Source organism: Vipera berus (assembly GCF_964194415.1).
Source record: "Vipera berus genome assembly, chromosome: Z".
Taxonomy (NCBI): domain Eukaryota; kingdom Metazoa; phylum Chordata; class Lepidosauria; order Squamata; family Viperidae; genus Vipera; species Vipera berus.
In genome coordinates this window covers 50,794,776-50,822,556 of record NC_138205.1, presented here as the reverse complement: position 1 = coordinate 50,822,556, position 27,781 = coordinate 50,794,776, and the positions used below count along the sequence as shown (strand labels likewise).

The 27,781-nt window shown below is 39.0% G+C and overlaps 3 protein-coding genes across 6 annotated transcripts in view; 2 read left to right on the top strand and 1 right to left on the bottom strand.

Moving 5' to 3' along the window:
- RETREG3 (reticulophagy regulator family member 3) overlaps positions 1–653 on the top strand; it is a 40,129-nt gene extending 39,476 nt beyond the window's left edge. The window contains exons 15-16 of the mRNA XM_081344810.1: positions 195–254; positions 423–653. Of these exons, the coding sequence (XP_081200936.1) occupies positions 195–254; positions 423–479 (117 nt within the window). The 3' untranslated portion in view covers positions 480–653. The remainder of the gene's footprint in view (positions 1–194; positions 255–422) is intronic.
- MLX (MAX dimerization protein MLX) lies at positions 423–10,476 on the bottom strand (the record flags this gene model as incomplete). Of its 3 annotated transcripts, XM_081344816.1 has the most annotated exons (9): positions 423–2,468; positions 2,946–3,147; positions 3,536–3,635; positions 4,331–4,430; positions 4,636–4,742; positions 8,253–8,342; positions 8,872–8,908; positions 9,544–9,597; positions 10,232–10,275. In XM_081344816.1, the coding sequence occupies 6 exons, from the start codon at positions 8,311–8,313 to the stop codon at positions 2,412–2,414; spliced, it is 627 nt and encodes a 208-aa protein (XP_081200942.1). In that variant the 3' UTR covers positions 423–2,411. The 3 variants fall into 3 exon arrangements, with proteins under 3 accessions (XP_081200942.1, XP_081200941.1, XP_081200940.1); XM_081344815.1 differs by lacking the exons at positions 9,544–9,597; positions 10,232–10,275 and adding an exon at positions 10,292–10,476; XM_081344814.1 differs by lacking the exon at positions 9,544–9,597 and having other exon boundaries at positions 10,232–10,315.
- A 119-nt stretch (positions 10,477–10,595) lies between these two features.
- DHX8 (DEAH-box helicase 8) overlaps positions 10,596–27,781 on the top strand; it is a 37,948-nt gene continuing 20,762 nt past the window's right edge. The window contains exons 1-11 of one of the 2 annotated variants that reach the window (XM_081344809.1): positions 10,596–10,825; positions 14,520–14,605; positions 14,986–15,058; positions 15,814–15,890; positions 17,484–17,593; positions 18,296–18,595; positions 20,575–20,719; positions 21,856–22,056; positions 23,755–23,842; positions 24,246–24,343; positions 24,771–24,918. In XM_081344809.1, coding sequence (XP_081200935.1) covers positions 10,720–10,825; positions 14,520–14,605; positions 14,986–15,058; positions 15,814–15,890; positions 17,484–17,593; positions 18,296–18,595; positions 20,575–20,719; positions 21,856–22,056; positions 23,755–23,842; positions 24,246–24,343; positions 24,771–24,918 — 1,432 coding nt within the window. In that variant the 5' untranslated portion in view covers positions 10,596–10,719. Of the gene's footprint in view, positions 10,826–14,519; positions 14,606–14,985; positions 15,059–15,813; positions 15,897–17,483; positions 17,594–18,295; positions 18,596–20,574; positions 20,720–21,855; positions 22,057–23,754; positions 23,843–24,245; positions 24,344–24,770; positions 24,919–27,781 lie in introns of both variants that reach the window. The other variant, XM_081344808.1, reaches the window with a different exon arrangement.

The following is a 27,781-nucleotide window of genomic DNA, read 5'->3' as shown; positions in this document are numbered from 1 at the left end:
TGATTGTGTTATTCTGAGAAATTTTGTTTTCAGGAGATTTAGGGAATAACTTTCCTATTGCTTACCAGCTATGTTTTAACTACCGTTAGGTATTTTCTCCTATAATCACCAGATCTTCTTTGTTGTTATTTCTGCCTGCCAATCCTTTAGTAGAAAGAATGGCAACTAAACCTGTGACGTAACTTTCTCTACAGGCAACGGAATTACTTGATGCAATCCTTGAAGGTTACCCAAAAAGCAAGAAACAGTTCTTTGTGAGTATTACATGTAAACTAATATTGAGAACCACAAGCTTATAAGCAGGCATTTCTTGGTCAGTTTGAAGTGTGGATCAGTTCAACTACTGGGCCAGGTATGGTCTGCAGAATGCTCTTATTTTCATTTATTACACCTTAAAAGAATATGTGTTGTTTCTTGTTCAGGAGGAAGTTGGCATTGAGACAGATGAAGATTTCAATGTTACAGTACCCTCTGTGTGAACCAAGATCTCAGCTGCGTAACTGAAATCTAAGCATTCAAGTTTCAGTTTCTCATATTCTATGTTGCTCTGATTTTTAAAATCTAAAAATATTTGCATACATTGGGGATAAGCACACCTCTCATTACATTGTTTAGTTTTTTCCTAGTATTTCACCATAGGACTTCCTAATCAGTTTGTTTTATTCTTAAAGTAGTTAGAACAAAATTTTAGTAAGCACTTGAAAAAATCTGGGAGGGGATTCAAAATAAATATTTGAATTTCTGATAGTATTGTTTTCTCTGTAATCGGTCTGCATATTGGATCAATAACATATTATGCCATTATACCAATGCTAATAGTGTTGCTAACTAGAGTGAGCTATTTATGCCACCAAGGATTAGGAAAATTTTAATGTCAGTCGTTACTTAACCATCATGCTTTGCTTTATGCTATGAAAGTCACCTTGAGAGATGCAAACAAATTTTCTCCAAGCTAATTGGGCAATAGTGGGAGGGAGAACAGCTGGGTTTACCTCTTTATTACATGGAAGAAAAACTACCGTATATTCCTTGGAAAATTGACATTAAAGAATTTCCTGACTTGGGCAAGTGGCTATTGGATTAGATGAAAAATAGGCATATTCTTGTATGGTTGCATGTTGACAAGTTCATGTTGCCAAATTTTGGGAGGAAAATACAAATTTTTAGTAGCTCAAGGACTTTATTTTTGCTAACGGTAATATTGATGCCTTAAGCCAGATGTATAATACATCCATTTAAACATTTAAAGCTGCTGAGCCCTCCTTAAATAAGAATCAATATTGTGGGACATTCCTACCTGAAAATGTCAGTGGATCATTATATATGACTCAGAATCCAAAATAATATGAAAAGGATAGCGCCCCCTTCCCCAGCCTGGAAACTACCATTTTATACAATTACCATGCAGTAATTTCAACCTAAATACCTAGGTCCAGAGTCTTCTAAAATATTTTAGATAAAATCAAGCAAAGCCAATGAAGTCATTCAACCACATAGCAAATTTATTAGAACTCCATGTCGTAATAAAAAAATAGCAAGGTTTTGTCTGAGTTAATGTCCTTCTCCACCAACCAGCAGTAGATCCAGAAAGCAGTGCCTATAAAAGACAGTGGACCCACCTTTGCAGCAAAAAGTAAACAAAAAAGGAGCTGCAGAAGGGAGTTGGCTTAATTTACTTCATTGCATTATTAGAAACCAAGGCTACAAGAGACTAAAAGATATTTTCTCTTTTATTGCTACAACATAATTGATAAGCCTATTCAGATTTTTAATCCATAGAATTGAAGGCAAATAATGATTGCATATGTTAATTTTAAAAAGCTGAAGATTGATTAAACAGGAGGTTGTTGCTAGATGACTTACTAGGCTATCAGAATGTATTATACAAAAGAAGACAATTTATTGCTTAACTTCCCTGGTTCTCTGTTCTTAACCCAAGGTAAATGCTACATGGAGCCATGGTAATATGTAAAACAGTTGTTTTATAATAATTAAACCTAGCTTCTGCTCTTTGAACCAAACCTGGGACATAACATCTAGGCATTTAGAAAAAGTATTTACCAAACTGAGGTGAAGTGACAGTCTGGTGTTTCTGCAAGCTTAAGAAAAGAATTTGGCTCATTTTGAAACCCTGGTATATTCTAAATATCTTTCTATTAGATCAGTTACATTAATGCATAGGAACATGTGGAGCCAAGGCTTGAAAATGAGATGGCAACAAGCAATCCCCATGAATTGAGAACTGGTTATTTTTCTGCTCATCTAAAGAGTTTGCAGTGTAAATTCAGGGAATTCCAGAAGTAAACCCAATCTGTAGCCCTAAAAAGCTTGAAATGGAATTACTGGAAGGAATAAAGGGTTTTGGCCACATCTCCAAATTATATTAGGCCCCTTCAAAGCTTTATTTCTGATTAGTAGAGTTGGCTCTTCAGTCGTTGCAGTACACCAATGACAATGTCTCGCAGGGTCTGTGGAAAAAGAGACTAAGTTGATAGTAAACTCTTTCTGGTATAATCTATCCTCTGAAAAACATGGTAGATATAAAGTTCTGCCTGAATTAAATCACCAATCACCTTTCTATTTCTGAAGTCTGAGTATGGCAATTTCTCAACCTTTTAGCATAACAATAGAATTTATACCACCTGCACTGCAGCAAGTTCATGGGAAAAAAATGCTGCTTCTATTCAAGTGTTTCATTTTTCTCTTCCTAAGCAATGCCAAGAGTACTTTTCTGTGAAAGACATGATCATCTGTCACTGTTAGGCTGTTTATTCAGCACAAAGGCCAGCCAGAGAAGCTGACTATTATTATTTAAGGGACAGCAATAGATATCCACATTATTTTTTATATGATTACCTCTGAATCCAAGAAAGCTTCAAGAAGCAAATCAAGTATATTTTTCCTACATGTGATATTGGCCATACGTTCTTATGTTCTGGAATTACCTGTGGCTTACAGTGCTCTTCTATCCAGCTGAAAACACAAGCTGAGAGCTCCTGAAAGCTGGTCACAGAGATTGAGGCATTAAAGGACTGGAACAAGGAGTCCATGATACCCTGGAAAACATTGAACTTCACTTGGTCAGAGACCTGATTCTTTCCTTCACTGGGATTGTCCTGGTGAGCTTTAACAATGTCTTCATAGTTTCTGAAATGCATATATGTGATTAGTTAACTTAGCAGGAAACGTGGAATAATCATATCTGGAATAATAAATTGATAATCATTTTGCAGAGTAAACATTTCTCAAGGACAGGATGGAAGAGCTGGAACAATAAATGATGACCACGTTACAGAGTAAATGTTTCTCAAAGACAGAATGGAATTTACTGTTGAACTAAAAGTGTCTATCTCCTCCTCCCTGGAGGCATACATATTCCTGGTAACATATTTCTTTCCTATTTTTCCTGAAAACCACAGCTGTGACTGAGCTAAGAAAGTCACCCTGTGACCATCTATGGCTGAAGGTAGTTAAAACATAGGTCTTCCTGCTCTTAGTCTAATATCACATCAATATACAAATGCACAAGACTTACACTTTCATGATTTTTAAGGCCAGTACATCTTTCCGGAGAGTGGAAACCTCTTCCTCTTGCTTCTTTTTTTCTTTGTGCAAGAACTGAATATAATCAATGGCTGGGTAGCAGAGAAATCAACAATTTAGAAAGGAGTTATTAATTCTTTTTAAAGCCTAACAGCCAACACCTGGCTATTCATATATTTCTAAGCTCAGTTACATTAAAGTTGCCGTTCCATTCTCTAGAATGAAGACAGAGTTAAGTAGATTCACAAACACTAAGACTAATATGTTGTTGGAGAACCATGTTAATGTACGATGGCAAAAAACTAGAGTCTAGTTATACTTTTTATAACTTTTTTTTGTTAAAGACAAATTTTAGTTAAAAAGCATAAGCATTAGTTGTAGGTCACTCAAATGTACAGAGTGGCTAAACTGCCAAAAGATTTAGACTGGAATTAACTGCTAGCTCAATAAGTTTGTTTGGAAATCAGACACGTTTCCAAATCTGTCTCTTATAATTTGCATAACTCCTCCTTCCCCATTCTATTTCTGCAACAATCTAGCCACTATATATCTCCCATAAAGTGGGCTCTATATAGAGCTCATGAAAATTTACACCTTTTAATAAAATATGTTAATCAGAAAAGTGATTATTCTGTTTTGTTCTACAGTAGTTAAGATTCATATATTTACAGAATTTAATAGTAGTTATATAATGCACATTCTGAAATCTGTACAGATTTCTGGGAATCTTGTAACTGGTCTTGGACATGGGCCAAGGAACACAGATAATCTTGGGAGCCCTACTCACTCTTCTGCAGCACAATCGCCTTGCTTAGCTTCTGGGAACCTATAGAGAAATCTTGCTGCTGGCATGTGGGTACAATTGCTTGCAAATCATCATAACCTTTCTGTTAAAAAAACAGAAAAGCATTACAACTCACATATCAAATCTGCCCTATATGACAAGAAAATTAAGTACAAGCAGTAGAACCGGGTCAGTAAATCTATCTTCCTTTACCTGTTCTTCCAAAGTGGAAGCTGTGTAAACTTGTTATAAGGAATTTGAGATGCAACAAATAGCAAGCATACCTATATGGTTTGTCATGTTCTCACCTTGATAGCATCCCTCCGCTTTTGCTCAGCTTGTGTATGAGCACGACGGCGGCGATCCTTGTATGATTCCTTGTAGGTATCTTGTTGGTAATCAGAGTCTTCATCATCTGTGGCATGAAAAGAATCTTTGTTGGCAAAGCAAGGAAGGGAAGTCATTGTGAGAGCTCCCAATAATTTCCTAATCACAAAGTTTCAATTTATTGAAAGAAGGGCAAATAGACTATTTAAGAACCACTAACAGCATTGCTTAGCCTCAGATTTATTTTTCAAAGGGAAACAGGAATGATTTGACCTTAGCTTTATAACGTAAGAAAATGGTCCCTAAAAGCAACTTTCATTTCAGCATACTTAAGAAAATACTTCCTTCAGCTTTCAGTTGCAATTGAAAAATTACTTATTTCCCTTAATGCAATATAATGTTTAAGTGAAATGTTAAGTGAAGAACCAAATTGTTTAATAAAAATAATAAACTATTTAAACTACTTAACAGAAAGACTCATACAGATTCAGAAAGAATTCTATGTAATTGATGCTAAATAAGGCAGGAATCAGCAATGTTGTGTCCATTGGCATCCTGAAAGGAGCCCACAAATCAATGACAAACATAAAAAAAACATTGTTTAAAATGACTAAGATTTTTGGAGGAACATGTGGAGCACCAGAGAAGATAATCTGATAATAAATGAATAAACTGGTTTGCAACCTATCTAAAACAGGGGAAAAATGAAACATAATAAAAGGAACCTGTCATTTTCAGAAGATAATATTAAATATACTTCAGTGGCTATTAGTCCTTTAAAAATAACAAAAGTAGAGAATACGAAAGATCCCCTAGACACCCTTTGGATGACTAATACAATTAGAAGAGCTATTCCATTCTCTACTTGTATTTTCTTTTAGGATGCCAGGATAGGAATACCCAATAGATTATTTGAAAATAACTTTTTATTTTTGTTTTTGACTCCATTCTGTCTTTAAAAAATCTAGGTAATGACAAGGGTGATGAGGAACAATAATAAATATGAATGTGTTTAGAAATAAAGGAATACATTAGGTAGGCAAAACTATTCTATAATTCAGGAAGCAATAGGAAGAAATCCATCAGAGGGTATATGTGATTGTGGATGAATTGCTGAACTGTTCAGTATCTGCACAATTATTACAATAGCTATAAATTAGGTCAGTGTGTATCAGTTAGAAATTCATGAGATACATCTGTTGAAAATAATTGTGATGGTGTAGACAGTTTTTGCCTATACAAACTTTGCAGTGGCAGGAAATGTTTGGAATTATGTAATGTTGGTATAATAGTTAAGAACTGTGATTTCTAAATCTACAGCTAGCAAATTTCACAAAGCAAGGTATATTGGCTTAGGTTTGTCTTGCACAAAAAATATAATTTGGTATTGTCACCTGATTGGAAGATATTCCCTACTTTCAAGAACCATTAGTAATAAAATAGGAAATTAGATCAACGCTCCAGTCATTACCAAGTCATAAGGCTATAGGAATTGTTGGGATATCTGAAGAAATATGGCAAGCAACAGAAGAAAAATCGGTCGAGGTTCTAACCAAGTTCTACTAGCAAATCGAGAGATCGATGCATAGATTGGAAGAATTGTACCTAAATACCAATACCAAAGAAAGATTGCTTAATAGAATGCAAATCATTCTATTATCCACAATTTCACATGGTAGTAAAATAATATTTAGAATCATCCAATGCAGCTTACAGCATGACATGGAAAGGGAAATGCTAGATGTTTGAAGTCACTTCAGAAAAGCCAAGTAAGAAAAACATTGTTGGTGTACACTGACTAAATAACTGAGAAAGCCAAAGAATAACTAATAAAAGTCTGCACATGCTTCAGTGAGGATAAAAAGCCTTTGATCATTTCAAGCTGTAAAATGTGCTTAGAAAAAAATCCAAACCCACCTCACTATCTTATGTGGAACCTATACAAGTCAGGAAAGCATATTACAGACAGAACATTGCAAAACAAACTGGCTATAAGGTGGCAAAGAAATGAGGCAGGATTGCAAACTCTCCCCTTATTTATTTAACCTATCTGTGAAATATATTTTGAAGGAAACTGGATAGAGGAGGATGAGCATCATTTTAAAACTGGAGAAAGATACATCAATAACTTATACTACACTGATGATTGTATTCTTATAACTGAAAGTAAAATGATAGGCAAACTCTAGTAATGAAAATCAAGGAGCGTAGTGAAAAATGGGACTAAGATTAAATATAAAGACCGGACTAAGGGCAATAAATACAACAACCAGACTAAGAACTAATAATGAAGATACTGAAGTACTGGATAGCTTTTATTTATTTGGGATCACCATGTAGAAATAAGTCAAGAATCTGTTTTCCCAAAAATAACCCCCCCCAAAAGACCTACCCTGATTTGTGTGGGTGGGCCTAATATAAACCCAACTCCAAAAATAAGCCCTAATGAGGACCCCACCCACTCCATCCCACCTGGCTGCCGCAATGGGGCAGGAGGCTGCGCGGCACATTGCGCCGCTGCCACCACAATGAGGCAAGGCAGGTGGCGGAGGGTGGAGCTGCCCCCATGCGCCCTGCACCCACTTCCTTCAGCCCCCCCCCCCACCAGGCCATTCCTTGCTCCCTTTCACTCCCCTCCTGAGCTGGACTGCCATGCTACTGTATGGAGGATGGGCGTGGTAGGCCTGGTCACCCTCTGCTGCCTTGCAACCAGGCGGAAGTGTCGGTAAAAGGCTTTGCTGCCACTGTGCACCGCTGGGGCTTTCTTTGTGCTTCAGCCCACAAATCATCTGTCTGGTGGCAGCCGCCTCCTCCACTAAGTCTCCTGTGGCTTGCACCATGACTGGGCAGCGCAAGCCTCCCCTGCCACCTCCTTCCACCAGCCCTCCATCGCCGCCACTGGAGAGAACGGGGAGGGGAACAGCTTTGCACAGTGATGCAGAGAAGAGCACTTGCTTGCTGCCCTGCATCGCCCCGCGTCTCCCTTCTCTGTTCTGGAAATGGCAGCCCCATTTCCTGCCGCTTCTCCCAGCACTGCTATATAGCTTGGCGCACCATCGCCCAGCTCCTCCCTCTTCCCGAGAAGCTGGAAGGTCTGACTGAAATTTTTTTTTAGTCTCACGATCTCCATTTCCCTGCAGCAGGAGAGAAACATGCCGGAGCTGGAAAGCAGGTTAGTGTTCTCCTCCCTGTTCTCCGTTCTCTCCCGTGGCGGTGATGGAAGGCTGGTAGAAGGAGGCGGCACAGGAGTCTTACACTGCCTGTTCATGGCGCAAGCTACGGGAGAGTTGGTGGAGGCAGTGGCTGCTGCCAGGCAGATGATCTCTGGGGCAAAGCACAAAGAAAGCCCTTCATGCCGTGAGCAGCCACAGAAGTGGGTCAGCAGCCATGCAGGCTCTTCCTGGATGGCGCTGTTGGTGCCGCCGCCACAATGCGAGGTAGGTGTCACTGGAAATGTAAGACACCGCCTGACCTAATGCCTCTTTTGGAGGCAAAATTAATATAAGACCGAGTCTTATATTCTTTCGAGGAAACACGGTAAGACATATTTAGAGTAGAAAACTGAGGTTTACTGAGAGGAAAGGAAGCAATTCATTACCTGTATTTGGTACTGAAGAGGCACTGGTAGAACCAATACTATTAGCTCTTGATACAATCATCACTTTTTTTCTGTTTTCCACAAAGAGTGCTAGAAGATAAGCAAAAGTATTCATAACTCAAACTAATTTACTAATTAGTAATTTAATAATTTAGGTACCCTTTGCTGTTCAATAAATTATATCTTTTAAAAATGGATACTACTTATATTTAAGGCAAGGATTTTAGTAGGAATTGATTGCAATTATAAAAAAGAGTAATTTGTTTAGTCAGCAAGTACTCAATATCAGTGAATGGCACTATCATTTGCAAAATTAGTTTCTTTCTTCCTCCCCACCTCCCTGCAATTGGTTCTCTCATTTTGATTTCAAGGCAAGGACACTATTCCTTCCCTATTCACTCACTGTTTTGTTAGGAATTCATTCAAAGCACAATATGAAATTAGCAAACACTGTGCTTCTTGAATATTGCTCATGTGAAAGAACTTTGGGGAAATAAGAAATGGCAGCAACCACAAATAATGCCTAACTACTAAACTAAAATTTGTGAATTCCCTAGTATGAATTCTTCATAGAAGAATTGCACCAGGGTAAGAGAATGATAAAGGGATAAAAACTTACCAGAATCCAACCCGTTGTCATTATAAGAAATATCAACCTGTTGAATTATGTTACAAAGAGAAAATATAAGAGATCATTTTTCCATTGTTCAACTTTGATAACTCAGGTTGTGAGTTGTATTGAATACATTTCCCTAAGCATCTCTTAAAGCTCCATGGGGACTACATGAAGAGCAATGTTAAATGGAACTACTGTTGTATCTCACACTGAATATGTAAAATAAGTAAGTACTGCCTATAAACACACATAGAAACAGTCCAATTTGTATCATCACTTTTGGGGCTGTTTCTGAGCAACAACTAAGGCATGTTTTTACAATACTAAGCCAACATTTACTATATTTTCCTCTAGAAAAAAATATCACTGGAAAAAGTTAAATTACAATGCAAGGATAGTCCCCTAAAATGCTTCAGTCTTACCCTTGCACAATTTGTTGCAATAGAGAAACAACAGGAAGCAATGGCATGTTGCAACATTAAAAGTTATAAAGTTCAAACTCTGGATATGAGGGAAACAATACTTTGCCTCAAAGAAAATATAGTAATATAAATTACACAGTTGGTCACTCTTCTGTTCTATCCAGCATGCTAGTGACAGTAATACTTAATAAAATGTAATCAATAAAGTCTCAAATAAAAAGTTCATTTTTAATAAAGATAGTTTTGAGCATACCAATCATGCTATATTGCTAAGGTGGGAAGTTAATGTTGTCTCTCATCTTCATTTCTGTTTTATGTAGAATAATTTGCAATGAGATAAGCAGCAAATTTACTAGCTCATCTATAAACATCGCTATCCTCACCTTAATCATCATGATAGAAAAAGCTACCGCTATCAAAGGAGCAACAATCTTATTAATTCTAGGAGTAACCTTTAGAATCTTAGTGTCCAGTTATTAGTTTTATTATGCTATCTATGCAACAAACCAAATTTAACGAATCTGGGCATGAAATATTCCTGAGAAACCAGTGGCTATGTTTACACAACATATTACCCCATGGCTTATTAAACATCGTGTACCCAATTAATACAGCTGAGAGTTTGCACAACAGCGCGCAATCACACCGGCTACATTTGCTCATTGAACCAAACTAATTTATCAGCTATCTTCAGCCTAGCATACTGCACGAACCCAGCCTAAATATCACTCCTATCTCAGTTACAGGCAACGAAACGGTAGTCAAAACAGACTACTTTCTACTCAACACGGCAAGAAAATGCAATCTTCCTATGTTCAGAGATTTGCTACACTACTATTTTATAATACTGGATCCCAGCAAACAACTAAAATCTCTCCTAAAAATACTGTCTGCTCTGACAGCTGATTCTGTCCCTTGCTTTTTCTACTCGTATCGCTCACTTTTCCTCCCCAAGGAGATTCCGAAGAAACACTCGACGGCTCCGCCATCTTTTCCCCTACCTTAGGCACATGCTCACGTATCATCTCCAGAGCGGCCAATCAAGCTCGGGGAGCACACTTCCGGGAAGAAGGAGCATGGATTAGAAGGGATGCTGGGAGAAGTAGTTTCTTTGGTCTCTAATTAACTCTCTATGGTTTCCTGCGTCCCGAACGTAACAAATCGTGTTGGCCTGTCTTTTGTCCATGTACTGTGCCTGCGGATTCGCATCTCCATTTAAGTCCGGGATTTCGTCATAACTTCATCTAGGCAGCCCAAGAGGGAATATAACTGGAAAGCCTCCTCAGACTTCTAAATGATCTTTGGAGGGCGCCGCTAAAATAGAACCCGCCTTGTTTTCTAGCCTTCATTATGAACCGCGTGCAGAAAACTAACCCGGAAGTGTTTGTTGCTGGAGATCGACCAGACGGGAAGGATATTTAGAGGCGTCATGGCGGATCCTACGGAGGAGCTCGCCAAGCTCGAGTATCTGTCGCTCGTTTCCAAAGTTTGCACTGAGCTCGACAACCATCTGGGCATCAACGACAAGGATCTAGGTGGGTCCCCTTGTACTGGAGAGGGATGGAGGGAAGCAAACAGTCTACCGGTAGTGTGGCATCGTTGCTCGTGGGTTCTGTGAGGCATCCGATGGACGGTCTCCTTAGTCTTTCTTCGCTGCCTTATTTCTTCCCCGGCCTTTTGCTTCTTCGCACAGTGAATTCTTATGGTAAAGCTGCCGGGTTCTATATTTCCTCCAACAGAGCTTTGTTGTTCGTTTAATTACAGTCTCGTAAGACAGCTGTGACTTTTTCATTTACTGGAGAAGTGAATCGGAAAAATAAGGTTAGTTCTGAAGAAGACGGAGGGAACCTATAAAGCAACCTCACATAGCGTCAAATTACAACTGCATTTTGAGCACTTGGTAACCATAGCATACCAAGGAAACTAGCTTATAATCAGTAATTACCTGGATACCTTGCTACATACGTCTCGGGTCCATAGGATCTTGAAAGAAATTCTGCAGTTTCTGATTATAGGCCCACCTCAAATCACCTCTTGCTATTCTACTGTAAGTGCTGCCACATCACCTGATTTGAAAGCAGTGTTTCTTACTTTCAACATTGCACGGACCTCCTGCGACATCCGAGGTTTCTCATTTGCTTGCATGATAATAGACTTAAGAACACTGACATCCTCCATACACTTTTGGATATAAGCAGACACAGTAGACCCTACTGTGTACACCCTATTTATATGGTCTGGCTTAAAAAAAATAATTGTGATGCTCTGGTTCTGTTAATGGCAGAGGTGGAAGAAGTTGTTAGCTATCCCAATTTAAGTATTTACGCTATCCCAATTTAAGTTTTAAAGCGTACTGTTAAAATACTGAAGTCATTAATTTCATTCAAGATGGGGATGAATCTGCATACAGACAGGAGGTTGAACAACTGTCCCTTTGGTGCAATGGAACAATCTGGAGCTGAACACACTTAAAAAGTGTAGAGATGATAGATTTTAGGAGAAACTGTCCTATTCTACCACCTGTTACAATATTGGATAATACAGTACCAATAGTAGAAACCTTCAAGTTTCTGGATTCTATAATCTTCTATAATAAGGAGATGGACACCTTCCATTAGAATAATTAAAAAGGCACAACAAAGATTGTTATTCCTGCGTCAACTCAGAAAGCTCAGGCTGCAGAGGAATTATGGAGTCTGTCATTTGTACTACTATAATTGGTTTGGCACAGCAACCAAACAGGATAGGTACAGATTTCAATGGATAGTTAGGACTGCAGAAAAAACACAAACAACTTGCCTTTCACTGAGGACCTGTATACAGCACAAGCCAGAAAGAGGTCTGAGAAAATATCTACAGACCTCTCACATCCTGAAAAAAACAATTTCAATTTCTCCCCTAAAAATGCCATTATAGGGCATTGCATGCCAAAACAACTGGACACAAAGACAGCGTTTTTCCCATTCCATCACTCTGCTAAACACCTAATTCCCACAGCACTGTCTTGCCTAAGGATATTTACGCATATAGTACAACTGTATTGCTATTATCCTTCTCATCTTTCTTATTACTCTCTCCTATTGGTATCTTATGACATCATTTGGTGTTTTATCTTATGATTTATGATTGTATCTTATGATTTATGATTTATGACTTTGTATGTCTACCGAGAGGGGGACACGGTGGCTCAGTGGATTAGGACGCTGAGCTTGTCGATCAGAAGGTCGGCAGTTTGGTGGGTCGAATCCCGAGTGCCGCGTAACAGAGTGAGCGCCTGTTACTCGTCCCAGCTTCTGCCAACCTAACAGTTCGAAAGCATGTAAAAATGCAAGTAGAAAAATAGGGACCACTATGGTGGGAAGGTAACAGCGTTCCGTGCGCCTTTGGCGTCTAGTCATGCTGGCCACATGACCACGGAGACGTCCTTGGACAAGTGCTGGCTCTTCGGCTTTGAAACGGAGATGAGCACCGGCCCCTAGAGTCGAAAACGACTAGCACGCATGTGCGGGGGAACCTTTACCTTTACCTTTTTTATGTCTACCAAGAGCTTATGCAAAAGAGACAAATTCCTTTTGTGTCCAATCACACTTGACTAATCAAAATATTTATTAAGTTTTTGATCCCAAGGAAGTGAACAAGATCCCCAAATCTGTAAGGGTGACCACTTATATTTTACATTCATGTCCTTCCTGAATGGTTAAAGCCTCCAATGAAACAGTATGTAGTTATATCCGTGTAGTGGTAATTTTCTTGAGAGAGTGAGTAGTGCCTCCAACAACTGAGGGGATAGTTCATCCTGCTTCAGGAACTGTAACTGGACCAAATGCTATTGGAAAATTCTTGTCCTTCCATTCTTGGTGAAGATTGTAGGAAAAGTGGTCAGGCAGTGGCTTCAGAGAACCCTGGAAGAAACTGAATATTTAATCCCCTTTCATCAGGGTTGAAGACCTGGGCATAGTGAGATATTGATTGTACTTGATCATCTCTGGAGAGAATAACAGTTAAAAGGGACCTTGGAGGTCTTCTGGTCCAATCCCCTGCTCAAGCAGAAATAGAATAGAGAATGAAATGGGAATGGGACGGAACGGAATGGAACAGAACCTTCGAGGTCTTCTAGTCCAGCCCCCTGCTCAAGCAGGAGAACCTATACCATTTCAGACAAGTGACTCTCTAGAGTCTTTTTAAAAACCTCCAGTAATGGAACACCTATAACTGTTCCACTGGTTGATTGATCTCACTGTTAGGAAATTTGTCCTCACTGCTAAGTTGTAACTCTCCTTGATTAATTTCCATCCTGCCTTCAGGTAAATTGGAGAATAAGTTGACCCCCTCTTCTTTGCGGCAGCCCCTCAAATATTGGAACTCTGCAATCATATCACCCTAGTCCTTCTTTTCACCAAACTAGATATAACTAATTACTGTAACCGTTCTTCATATGTTTTAGCCTCCAGTTCCCAATCATCTTTGTTGTACTTTCAGCACTCTTTCCAAAGTCTCATCTTTTTTATAATATGGTGATCAAAACTGGATGTAGTATTCTAAGTATGGTCTTACTAAGACTTTATAAAGCAGTACTAATACTTCACATGATCTTGATTCTATCCTCCTGTTAATACAACCTAGGATTGTATTGGCTGTTTTGGCTGCTGCCGCACACAACTGGCTCATATTTGATTGTCTACTAGGACTCCAAAATCAATTTCAAGGTTACTCCTATTGAGCCAGGATTCATCTAATTTGATGATAAATACATTCTCATACTAAATTGTTGGGGTTTTTTGGCAGCTTGCAGTATCGTTGATCATGCTATGCTATTCAAGATTCTGGTTATCATTTATTAAGTTATTCATAGCATAGAACCAGATTATCTGTGCCACTGTCTCTAGTTATTTCTTTCTATCCTGTCTATAAATCCCTTCTATCAGACAGCATCATGTAATGGTACACAGAAAGTGTGCCTTCTCTATTATGGTGCCCGTTCTATGGAACAGCATGCTCCCAATCTTGCCAGCCTTTTCTAAGGTGTTGAATACCTGGGCTAAGATACTGTGGACTCATTTTAACAGAAATGTGTGGATTATGATTCATGCTAAAGATGTTTATTTTTTTAATTATTTCCTTGTTTATTGGCTGCTGTTACAGTGGGTAGCCATAAAATGAAATGAATAAAGTAGAATTGAATGTCTAAATAATTTCAGCATGAATTTCTCTCAATTTTTCTGTTCACAGCCGAATTTGTGATAAATCTTGCGGAGAGAAATACAAACTTCGATACTTTCAAAACAGCTCTGGTGAAGAATGGTGCTGAGTTCACAGTAAGGAATCGTTAAAATCTTTTGAAGATATCGTGGCATATCAGGAATATATAATCTGAGGCTCAAGGGACACCCTTGACTCTCCTAAATACTTGAATACAAGATCCGAACGTACTACCAAATTGTAACCTCAAATAGGCCATGAAAAGAAAATAATCCAATATATAATAAAAACATTCATATTAACAGTAATCAAAATAAACATTTTGTCTGCCCCTTACTTTCTTAAGTGGATCTGTATCAAGCCATTCAAAAATCAACCCAGAAAAAGTATAGTACAATATGCTGTAGGGAGAAGTGTTGGCTTTATTGCTATGGAAATTTTACTAAAATGTTTTGCAGCTTCTAGAAATTTTGTTTTCTTTTTCTTTATATTTTAGGATTCCCTCATCAGCAATCTGCTCCGTCTTATACAGACAATGCGGCCTCCTGCAAAAGCTTCCACTAGCAAAGGTTAACATTTTTTGCCATTCGTCAATTGTAAGAAATCTTTTATGGACGTGGATTAATTTGTTACCTGAGAAAAGAAAGTTGCCATAAAAAATAAAAATTGGTTTCAAGTCATTGAAATTATAAAGTTTTAAAATTAAATGGGGCAGACAAACCTGTCCTGTATGTTTAAAGGCCAAAACAGATTATGGAATATCTATTATAAGGATTGTTATTTTCATGTTATTTAGTCTTACAAAAGACCCTGGATTGCTGCCATTACTTGCAGACTTTCAGTGAATGGTTCCTTGCTATCCCAAGCATTTGACCTTGTTAAAATGGAGGTAGTCTCTTCAAGTGAAAGATGCCTTCAAAAAATAAGGACTTGCTTTTCCTGAGGCATATGATACAACATAAGCAGGATATATAAATGAAAATATAATTTCCCATTTTGTGAAATCGTGAGCAAAAAAATATTGCTACAGTTTGGTAGGACAGCGGAGATTTTTGAGAGCAGGCTTGTTGCTTATCCCTAATAGAGAGTGACTAGATTACAAGAATCTCTGGAGCTGTGTCAAATTCTGTGAACATTTGGGGATACTATGTCCTAAATATCACTTTTCCTATCCAGTTTCCATTATCCAAACTTTCCAATATGACTAACAGGAAAGAAAAATAAAGAATATTTTTCAAAGAGTTTTTAAAAATAGAAACGTTTCTTGTGACATAAGAAAAATGTTTTTAAATTTATGTGGTGTTTTGTTTTGCTATCACATTAGATATTATTAAACCAAAAACAGAAAAAGACAAGCTGAAGGAGTTGTTTCCAGCCTTGTGTCGGCCAGATAATCCCATGGTGAGGGTAGGTGTCTGGGTTTCCTTCTTTGCTGACAAATACATTGAGAGTAAAAGAAGTTGAGAATACTTGCTTACTGATAGTAATTGAGATCAGGAACTCTGTCATTAAGTGACATGTCCTAAGTTGGAAAATCACATGACTGTGCTACTTATCGTAGCAGTGGCAGTTACAGCAGTCCATCATTAAGCAAGGACTGTGCAGATGGTTAAGTAAGGACCTCCCTTCTGACCATTAATTTTGCTTGTGGGAAGTTGGCAGGAAACATCGCAAATTACAATCACATAACTGCAAGGATACTGTGATGGCCATAAATACAAGATCCTGCCACAACTGCCAGTGTCACCTATAAAACAATGAGAAAACAATTGAGAGCAACATAGCAAAAATTCTGTGCAAGACCACACATACTGTTAACTAAAGGGCATTGGAGGGAAGAAGTTACATATAGCCAATGAAGGAAGTTTTCAGGATGAATAAAAAATGCACTCCCCCAAAGCAATAAAAAATGTCTGCTGCCCTAAATTGATAGAGATCTGCTATTTAATCTCTCTCTTTTGGGGTGGTGCTGGTTTGGTGTGTGGTCACTATGAGTTGTGGGGAGGGCACGAAGGGAGGCTCAGCCAATCTCAATGTATACATGGTTGTACTTTGACAATAAAGGTTCGTTCATTCATTCATTCATATATCTTGTTAATTGCTAATGTCTATTCAAAGGGTCACTTGAAAATTATTTTGTTAACTTTATTTATTTACTTAATGGACTTATATGGTTGTCCAACTTGCACATATGACTAGGCTGTTGACATAGGATTAAAACACAAAACAAAAAAATCAACAAATATATAAAGCAAAAACCCCTTAGGCTAAAATGTGGTTGAAGTCATATTTTTATTGATGTATTTATATGCTGCCTAACTCCCAATACGTTTGAGTAATTTTCAAGGCCTTTTTCAATCATCTGCATGATTTTCAAAGCCTTACAAAAGACTAGCAGTATTGGGGCTATCCAAATCCTGGGTGGTTGATTTTCTAGAGGGCAGATATTGTGACAATTAAGCCATATTTCCTGTATCCTGCTTGGTGGCATAGTTTTATAGGGAAGACCCAAAGCATCCCCATCCTGTTGGATCCTCTGGAATGGACAGAAACAATGAGTGATAGGAGATTACCTGGCCCTTTATCAGAATACTTGTGAGGATTCCAAGATATGTTAGCTAAATAGCATATAAACATTTATATTTAAGAAAAAAATAAGATCATTGAAAGCTGTAGGCAGATTTATTGTAGGGTGTTGTTATCTTAAAAAAGTGAATTGCAACTTGATTTGACTAATATCTACTCCATTTTCTAAGTATTATTTGTACCAGATTGTGTTTATTCACAGTGATGTTACTTGGTGAATCTCTGAATGAAATGAAATGAAATCTGTTTTACAGAGATGCCACATTGCTGTGCCCCAAAACAAAAATTTATGATATTTGTTTCCCAAGTAGGGTGTACATAGGCCACATGGCAATTGCCCTCATATAGGCTTGAGAAAATTGCTGAGGGGATATCTTGCTGCCCTAAGGACTTTTTCTTCTTGAACAGACAATGTTGGATGAAGATGATGTGAAAGTGGCTGCCGATGCTCTCCAAGAGCTAGAAGCTTTAATGCCATCTGCAGGCAGGCAGGAAAAACACCGGAATAATGAGGATCAGTAAGTTCCTTTTGTCTTATTTCTCTGAGAAAAATGTGTTTACCTTAAAAATCATAGATTATATTTTTATATTAGATGAAGCGTCTTTTCAAAGAATTGTAAATAGATTAGGCAAAATAAAGGTGCAGTCTGTAGTAAAGATGTAATACTCAGGTTTTTATTTCTGTATTTTTAACACCTATCGGTATTAAAGGCTGGAAACCAGAAGACTGACTTCTAGTCCCATGTTAAGCACAAAACCAACTGAGTGATAAATGCCAGTTATTCTTTTTCAGCTTTAAAAAGGAAACAGTGGCAAATCACTTCTAAAATCTTGCCAGGCAGTTATCAAGAATTAAGAATTGACTCGAACACACACACACACACACACACACACACAGCGTTCTATTGAGATGGAATCAAATCATATCTAGTCTCTTGCTCTCTAATATCTAATATCTGAAAGAAGAAACAGTGTTTTGTTTGCTTTCCCTCTGTATTCAAAGTATTATAAAGTTGCAATTGTAAATATATCTGATGCAACAAAAAAACATAAAAGAGCAAAAAATACTGTAGAAAAACAAAGGAATCTTCACTGAGCATCACAAATAAATCATCGAAACAGTAGTGACTATTGGGATCCATACAAGGATCTCTAAGTTGTATTGTAGTGACTGGCATCTAAGTAGAAATGAGCATAATTTCAGTATCTTTTGTTGCTAGAGCCAGGAAAAAGCATAGGAGCCGCAGTCGTAGTAGAGATCGAAAGCGGAAACGAAAATCGTCCTCTCGCTCCCGGACAAGGGAACGACATAAGGGTAAATCCAGATACCGTTCCAGGAGCAGAAGTCCTAGCTGGGACCGCAAAGAAAGAGAGAGAGCTGGAGAGAAAAGCAGTGAAAGGTGGAGGGATAAGCATGTGGATCGTCCTCCACCCGAAGAGCCTTCCATTGGTGATATCTACAATGGCAAAGTTACCAGCATTATGCAGTTTGGGTGTTTTGTTCAGCTTGAAGGACTCAGGTACATGATATCATCATTTCCCTATCCTGCTGAGAGTTGATACAATTTAAAAAGTATTGTAAGTTGAGCAATGCCTTTTTAGTGTAATAACCATTGCTATAAACGATTCAGTTTTTTTGATTTGATGTATATTGTGTACATTAACCCCTGAAGAAAGCTTTTATGTTATTTTTAAGGCTTGTTTGCTAGCTTTTATAAAATTGCCTTATATTTTAACTGAAATCATTAGCCAGTAGTCAGGACAACTATGTAGGAGTGAATTGCTTCTTGTAAATATCAAGAAATTTTTAAGCAAGCTTTTTAAAGATTAGGATATAAATCAAATGTTTCAGCTAATAGTATTACTACCGTGTTTCCCCAAAAATAAGACTCACCCCAAAAATGATTTTTTAGCATGCACCTAATATAAGCCCTATCCCCAAAATAACCGCTAGTTAAGAGCCCGCCCACTCCGTTTCACCGTCTCGTTGCTGCTGCAACAGGGCAGTAGGCACTGCTGCCGCCACTATGAGGTGAGGCGAGGCAGGTGGCACTGTGTGTGTGTGGAGCTGCTCCACATGTCCCACACCCGTGCAGCTCAGGACCCTCACATCCCAGCCACTCCCCACTCGGCTGCCTCCCCCTGTCCATTCAATGACCTGGCTGCCTGCCCGCCTCTTCACTTTCACTCTCCTCCCGAGCCAGACTGCCTTGCTACAGAGGATGGGCAGGGGAGGCTCAGTCCCTTTACCCTGTCCCCTTTTGTTGTTTTGGAGCCAGGGGGAATGACAATGAAAGGCCTCTGCCACCACTGTGCAACAGCTGCATTTGCTACTGGAAGGTCCTTGCTCCCCCCCCCCACGCTTCAGTGCGTCCTGCAGATTACCTGCCTGGCGGCAGCTGCCACCCCCTCTTCCACCACCTGCCATTTGGCTTCTGCAGCACCACGTCATGCTGCCTGCTCCCCATTCGCGGTCTGTATTGTATGGTATCAATGGTGGCAGCTCTGGAGGCCAGTACCAGGGCTGGTGGCAGGGGCGTTCCAAAGATCTCACTGTTGTGACTCCAGCCGCCAGTTTTCCTGTGGCTGCGTGGGCAGAACCGGGAAGGGGTCCAGATGGCTGAAACCACTAGCCCAGGGACAATGCAGAAACTTTTGCCATCACTCCCCTTGGCTCCGAAATGGCGGAGGCGGAACAGGTAAGGGGACTGAGCCTCTCCCACCCATCCTCCGTGGCATGGCAGTCCGGCTTGGGAGTGGGTGAAAGGGAAGACCCCGGCGAGCAGCCGGGTCATTAAACGGGCGGGGGCAAGTCACCAAGCAGGGAGTGGCCTGGCTGCGAGGGTGCGTGGGGCAGCACCACACACCCCTGCCACATGCCTCACCTTGCAGCAATGGCACTGGCCTGCCAGCCGCAGCCACCTCTCTTTGCCTGCCTGCCAGACAGCCACTGAAGCTGCAGAGGGCAGGGCAGGCATGTGCTGCCTGGTCCTTCGACTGCCCCCTCTTCTCTCCTTGTCTGAAGGGCGTATTCCGCCGGTACTGCCGCTGCCTCCCAAGCATCTGCTCTGGGAAGCCCTGTAAGCTGTTGTGGCTGAGAGCAACCAGACAGTGGGACAGAGTGGGCAGGCGGCGTATCTGACAGGGCCTGGCCCAGCCTAGTGGTAGCAGTGCTCCCACTCACCTGCGCTGCGTGGCATTCACAGCCCGCATGCGCCAACCAAGGTGCCAGTGGGCTGTGGCTGCTGCCAGATACCTTCAGTCCCCGAGTGCTTACCGCCTCCCAGAAAAATAAGATATTCCCCAAACATAAGCCTAATGGGTTTCTTGGACCAAAAATAAATATAAGACCTGGTCTTATTTTGGGGGGAGACACCGGTATTACTATCATTAAGCTTCACGACTTTGTGCAGGAAGAACTAATGTTTCTGAAATAGTTTGTGCTTTTGGTATAGCACTGAGTTATTCTTGCTCCTCTTCCTATGTCTTATTCCCTTAGGAAACGCTGGGAAGGACTGGTCCATATCTCAGAATTACGTAGGGAAGGAAGAGTTGCTAATGTGGCTGATGTAGTGAGCAAGGGCCAGCGGGTCAAGGTCAAAGTACTTTCCTTCACTGGCTCAAAAACTAGCCTTAGCATGAAAGTAAGTCAGACCTCTCTGTCTGTTAATTAAGTTGACTTACTCTCCTGACTTCCAGCTCTACTACTGGGCATTTGTTTTGAGTTCCGTTTCTCAGTGGAATGCAAGGGATTGAGTAAAATACAAACCACCATGAGTACAAGTAGAAAATATAGTTTGACTGCTATGACATTTTGACATCAGAAACAAACAGAAACTTATTTTTTTGCCATAGCTCTGTTGTATTTCCTTCTGTTTGTGAGATGTTAGGACAGAAACTGCTACTTACATGACAGATTGATGTGGTGCATTAATCGCAACTTGAAAAATGCAGGTGTAGCTTTTTGATCCTTTTTGGAAATAATGGCCTAGTAGTGGCATTAATACTTTAGTTCAGCTTATTTGTCAAGCTATTTAAAAAAAACATTTGAGTTATTGTAACTGAAATTTGGATTCCTTAAGGTTGTTAATGGCAGTATATTTATTTAACACGTTCTTGATTTCGCTGCTTGGTCAGGATGCATTAGTTATGTCTAAAACTCTAGAAGGACTATTAGTTTCAGAATATGTTGTAGATAGCTTTGAATCTGAGTTATAAAAAACTCACTTTTGATATTGTTAGGAATATTAAGAATTCTGATATAAAAAGTTGGACTATTTCTTATTAACAAGTGAATTGTTTAAAGAATATTAAGTATGTTTCTTATGATTTTAAGATTCAGCACAAAATAACCTCATATCCATCGGATATTCTAGATATCATTAAAAAAAGATTGATTGTCAAGCTCCTTATCTCCCCTCTCTTGCTCTTTTATTAATAATACTATTCTATTAATAATCAACTTTTCTTGAATGTTTGAAAGAAAAAATGAAAAAGTGTAGTTGGGGCTATTCTAAAGCACTGTGTGAGTTCAAGGTCAAAGATTATCAACCAATTATATAGCTACAAACACAGAAGTCCCTGCTGTTTTCTGTTGTGGGATGCTTTCCTCTGATGCTTTCCAAGATAAAAACAGTTGTGATCACTATTGGACATGTTGTAAATTGCTCATCTGGGAATATGCCTTATTGCAGTTTAATTACAAAAGTAAACTCTCAGTGCCCTTAAACAAAGGTAAATTCTTATTATACTATGGAACTGTCTCCCATGTCTGTATTAGGATGTAGATCAAGAGACAGGAGAAGATTTGAACCCAAATAGACGTCGCAACCTCATTGGAGAGTCTGAAGAGACAGCCATGAGAAATCCAGACAGACCCACTCACTTATCTTTAGTCAGTGCTCCTGAAGTAGAAGATGACACACTAGAACGAAAGCGTCTCACTCGTATTTCAGATCCAGAAAAATGGGAAATTAAGCAGGTAATAATTTTTCATAATGGAATATGCTTTGATGTTATTTTATAGCTTAGTGGCAGAATTATTTTGCTTTGTTTTTGGCTGCTGTAAATACAGAATGTTTTGCAATTGCTAAGCAGCCTGTGGAATTCATCATCCAGTTCTGAACTGACACCTAACAAAAAGCCCAGGATTTTAACAGTTTTTCTTTTAAATACGTATTTGTATTTCTTTCTGTTGGTACCAAAGCAGGCTTTCAGCCATTTTCTCAGCAAACTGTATATATTAGGTATTCCAATATGAACCAATGGCCAAGTTAGTATCCTGCAATTCTGCTCTAGACTGTCAGCTGATCATGAAGCTTGGCCATTGTTTTCCATTTTCTAATAAAGCCATCTAGTTTAACTATTGCAGTATGTGATAAAGATGACTATTGAAGACTATTCAGAAACCACGACTGATAAATAATGTGATAACTAGATTATGTTTGAGACTGCCTAGAGAATACATCTCTTTAATGAGGATGCTAGTTTTGTTATTTGAAGCTCTATTTATTGTACTTTACATTATGATATGCAATTCAGTATTCTCATTTTAATTTTTAAAGCTCTGTATAATATGATAGTTAGATAGTGGATGAAGTGCTTGCTATTATGTAAATTAATCTGTGTCTTGTTTAAGGTCACACAGTCCTTGGGGCTACTTTCCTCTTCACCAGTTCCCCACAGGATTTGGGCCTCTTTTGCACCCTCTCGTCATCCATTGTGCACTTATCTTTTGAAGATCTCTGGAGCTCTGAACCTAATGCTGGGGGAGGATGGCAGGCCACTCTGTCCCTCAGCATTTCTGGACCATGCAGCCATGTCATAGAAGCAGCTGCCATTCCAGTGTGGCCACTACGTCAATGCTGTATATAGAACGAGGCTATACACTGAAATTGCAGCTGTTTCAGGGACACAGTCATTCAGCCCAGGGATGCTGAGTGATGGGGTGACCTGCCATCCTTCCTCAATGTGAGTTGGGAGCTCTGGAGAACTTCAAAAGGTAAGCATGGCATGAGTGGCAGGAGATGAGGAGGAAGCCTACATCGTGCAGGGACCTGGTGGGCCTCCTCCCCATCTCTTGTTGAAGGAACCAAGGCTTGCAGGAAAGGGGGGTGGTAGGAGTTTGGCAGAGGGCGCTACATCTTTCCTGTGGTTGGTTAGGGTGAATGACTGTGGGGTGAATGACTATGGGGATGCTGCAGTGGCCATAACTTTGAAGTGGGGTTATCAGTAGTTTTGGGGGCATCTCTTTTAACTTCAAACAGTTGCTAAGCAACTGATCATAAGTTGAAGTCCTTCCTACATGAATCTGGGATGTATGCTGCTGCTATACAGTATTAAGATTAATTTAGTGCATTTTTCAGATTGAAGCAAATAACACAAACAATCCCAAATTGACCCATGCGCAAATTGGTGAATGGAGGTACCTTGCTCTGAACATGAGAACTTCATTATAGTTACTGTGGTTCTTAGTAGTTAATAGATAACTTAACCCTTTTGGCATATCCATCTGAACAGCTAGGTAGTATTTTATTTTCTATTAAGGAGTTCCATCTTCTATGTGAGATTCTATGTCATGAAAAGAAGGTTAGCTTTTTTACAAAATCTGTACTTAGAAAAGGTAGTGCCTGTTTGTTGTGTCTTTGAGGATACATATAACCATTTGGCTTGTTCCCAGATGATTGCTGCTAACGTGCTTTCCAAGGAGGAGTTTCCTGACTTTGATGAAGAAACTGGAATCTTGCCAAAGGTTGATGATGAGGAAGGTAAAGCCATGATGGATCCAGTAATGATCTAGATGTGATGCATCAGTGTATTTCACATACTAGTTACTTTTTTTGCTCCTCATCTATGTTGAATTTGGGAATGCTCAATCAGATTCTTTTCAGCAGATTACTGTCACTTCAGATAATTGTTTAAGATACTTTCATGTTATGGAAGAGAGATTGTTTCTTTCATAATCTTTGTATCCCCAGAAGTCCAGAGTCCAGTACTGTGGGTTGTATTAAAATGAAGTTGTGGAGGGGCTGTTCAAAAGTAGGAAATAATGCTGCACCGCATCTGTATGAAGTAGCTTTGTATGTTGGTTAAAAAAAAAGAGTGGACGAGCTTGTTGACATAATTAAGAAGCTTTAAATTAAGAAAGCTGAATTTAATTTGTTATTCTAGATGAGGATCTGGAAATTGAGTTAGTAGAGGAGGAACCACCATTTTTGCGAGGTCATACAAAGCAGAGCATGGACATGAGCCCCATTAAAATTGTGAAGGTAAATACTGTTCTTGGTTCTCTCTGTAGAAATGGGGAAGTATATTTGAATACTGGATTCAGATGGGTTTGTAAAAAGTTAAAATGTATCAAAACTGCAGTAGAACAATGAAGGACACTTAAAGCAAATTAATACTCTTTCTCATCATATTCTGCCATATACATGTGCAAAGCACATCTTTTCATAATCTACATCAGTTCCAGGAATCTCTTTTTTATTTTTTGTTAATGGCCAGACTCTGTATTTAAGCTTTGTCCTCTTCACTGTTAAAATTGTGTATGACTGTCAAGTTCTCCCTGCTTTCTTCTATTCATAAATATAATTCATTTATGTTTTGGATGATTGTTGAGAATCAGATCTTTCAGTCAGGATCAGATTCAGGAAGTCTGAAGCAAGAAATAATGCAACATTTTCTTGTTGATTCCAGAATCCTGATGGCTCCCTGTCTCAAGCAGCCATGATGCAAAGTGCACTTGCTAAAGAGAGGCGAGAACTAAAGCAAGCCCAGCGGGAAGCAGAGATGGATTCTATTCCCATGGGGCTCAACAAACACTGGGTGGATCCCCTTCCAGATGGTAATCCCAAACCTTTTTTCAGTATCTTCTACAAGCAATTGTTTGACACTAACTAACACTCATATTTATTTCAAATCTAAATACACAACATGGTAGGCAGTTTGCTTGACAAAAAACTGTTTCTAGTTTGGGAAATTGCCCAGGTTTTTCCCCTATTGGTGTACTATGAAATAGAATTTCAGAATACAGCAGCATAGCATAAGAGGTTTAAAAGTGGTATCAATTTTGTTAAGCGAATTAAGTTTGTGGTGGTTTTTTTTTAAAAAAAGTATGTGTGTGGCTATACACCTATACACACAAACACTTTGAGTCATGACTAGTTTATCATTCCTTATTATTAAGGATTGTTTTTCCAATTTTCTTTTATTAGATTCCTAAAATCATATAGTTAGAAAGGACCATTTACATTATCATGTCTAGTTCTATACTCAGTTCAGGAATGTAAATTAAAACATCCCTGCAGATGGTTTTCTAGCACATGATTGAACATATCCTCAAACACTTGTTAATTGATTGTAACGTTGAACTCCTGGAATGGAGATGCTTGTAAATTGGACCTGAATAGCATCTTTATTCACTATTTTTCTTAGTATGATCTCTATCAAAATAGAGTATCTTACTGGCTGGTTAGTTCATTCTAGGAAAGTAAAGTGCCAGGTTGGATATACCTTCTCTTTGTCCTAACTATTGTTAAAGAAGTCTCTCCATATGCATATAGCAATAGCATTTAGACCTATATAGCACTTCATAGTGCTTAACAGCAATTTATAGAATCAGCCTTTTCCCCCCCAACAATCTTGGTCCTCTTTTATCAACCTCAAAAGGTAAAATAGAAAAAATAGTATTGCTCATCCATCATCCTCTACCATTCCTTTCAAATATTAACAAGATGAGAAGAAGATAGTGTCCCCCTCCCATAATTATTTTTCAGAAAGGGAAGGGGAGGATTTACATTTGCGGGGTGGGGGGGAATACAGAATAGCTATCAGAATGAATGGAGATGTAGACAGCAAGATTAGCTGCCATTGAAGAGAGATAGTTGGGAGAGGTGTTCAGCTAGTGAAGATAACTAATATATAGACCAGGGGTCTTCCAACTTGGCCCTTTTATGACTTGTGGACTTCAACTCCCCAAATTCCTCAGCCAGTGTGCCTGGCTGAGGAATTCTGGGAGTTGAAGTCCACAAGTCATAAAAAGGCCAAGTTTGAAGACCCCTGACATAAACCTTTCTTTTCTCACTTTCCTTTCCTCTTCAGCTTCCCTTGCCATATCAGTATCCAGTTTTGTCTCCACTGCTCTGTTTTATCTTCCTAGTTCAGTTGTCCCTTCAAATTATCCTATTTGCATCATATTTTCTTCCCCTTTTCTGATGGAGGGATATAACTGTAGGCAAACATACATTATATTTTTGCATATGAGAACAATTGTGAGACAATGGTTAATAATAGGCGCATGGAGAGTCAGTTAACTTTTAACGGATTCTTTGTTTCAAGATTGTTGACAAACACACATAGAAACAGTACTTTGGAAGCAGGAATATTTATTGCAGTTTAGGCAGATAACAGCAGACAGGAATGCGATTCAAATGCCTAGTAAGGAGTGCTTGCCAGAAGAGAGCCAAAGACAGTCCAAAAAGCAATAATATAGAGGTAGTCCTAGCTTAATAGCCAGTTGTTTAGTAACTATTTGAAGTTATGACAACTCCCCCAAAGGTACTTACAATCTAGTTCTGGCATTCCAATGGCTGCACATATATTGCTCGTCTCCTCACGTGACTGCCTTTCAGAGGCTTAGCAACCAGGTCACCTTTACAACTAATTGCAATATTCTGCAGGGACATGACACAATTTACAATACTTTTTGCTGGAAACTGACCTTCTGTTCCTGGTAAAAAGAGTGCCCTTGGGAATACATCGACTCATTTAATGACTGCAGCATTTACTTAACATCTACTGCAAAAAAATGTAAAATTGGCCAGTCATGTTGGTGTTTTGACTTAAAACCATCATGACTCATGTCAGAAATGCCAAACTCCATTACAGTCCTAAGTCAAGCACTACCTGTAATCTAAAACAAGAGTCCCAGGATGCCAAATCAGATAATCAGTCAAGAGTCAAGGTTAAGAGTCATGAACAAGAAGCAGGAACACAGTTCAACAGTTGGATAGCACAATAGTTATGTCCAGCAAGGAGTGCAAGGACAGGACCTAAAACTGTCTGCAACCAGTTAGCTGCAATTACTCATTCCTTGTCCTTCATTTTGTGAGAAGCCTCATTAAGGAACATTGCTCCAGCTGAATAGGAAATGCCTGGAACTTACCAGCTGCAATTGAATTCTGACAGTGATTCCTGAGGCTGACAGTTGTGAAGCATGGATTCAGCTGGAGCAATATCATCACATTCAAGATCAGGGTCAGACTCTAAATCGTGGCTCCTGACAAGGGATACTTTATTATTTTAATGGAATAAATAACTACCAATTATTTTAATTGGTGTTAATAAGTTAATACAATTTCTTTTCTGGTCCTTCGCTCTTTAAAAATTATTTTGCTTTGGCAAATGTATGTGCATAAATGTATGTATATGCAATATATATACCTGCATAAATTTACATGTATATATAATGCATATAGATAGATATAGGTATAGATATAACATATATTGAGTAGAGAGGAAACCCAGTACTGGCTTCAGCAAATATTGGAAACTTTTCATTGGCAAGACTTGGAATTGCACAGGATTTTTTACTGTGTTCCTACAAATGTTTTTGGTCCTTACTTCAGATTAGAGATTATCTTAAACTCATGATTGTCTCATTCTGTAAGTATGTTACTCATATACAATTTAGAACTCCACCTGATGGA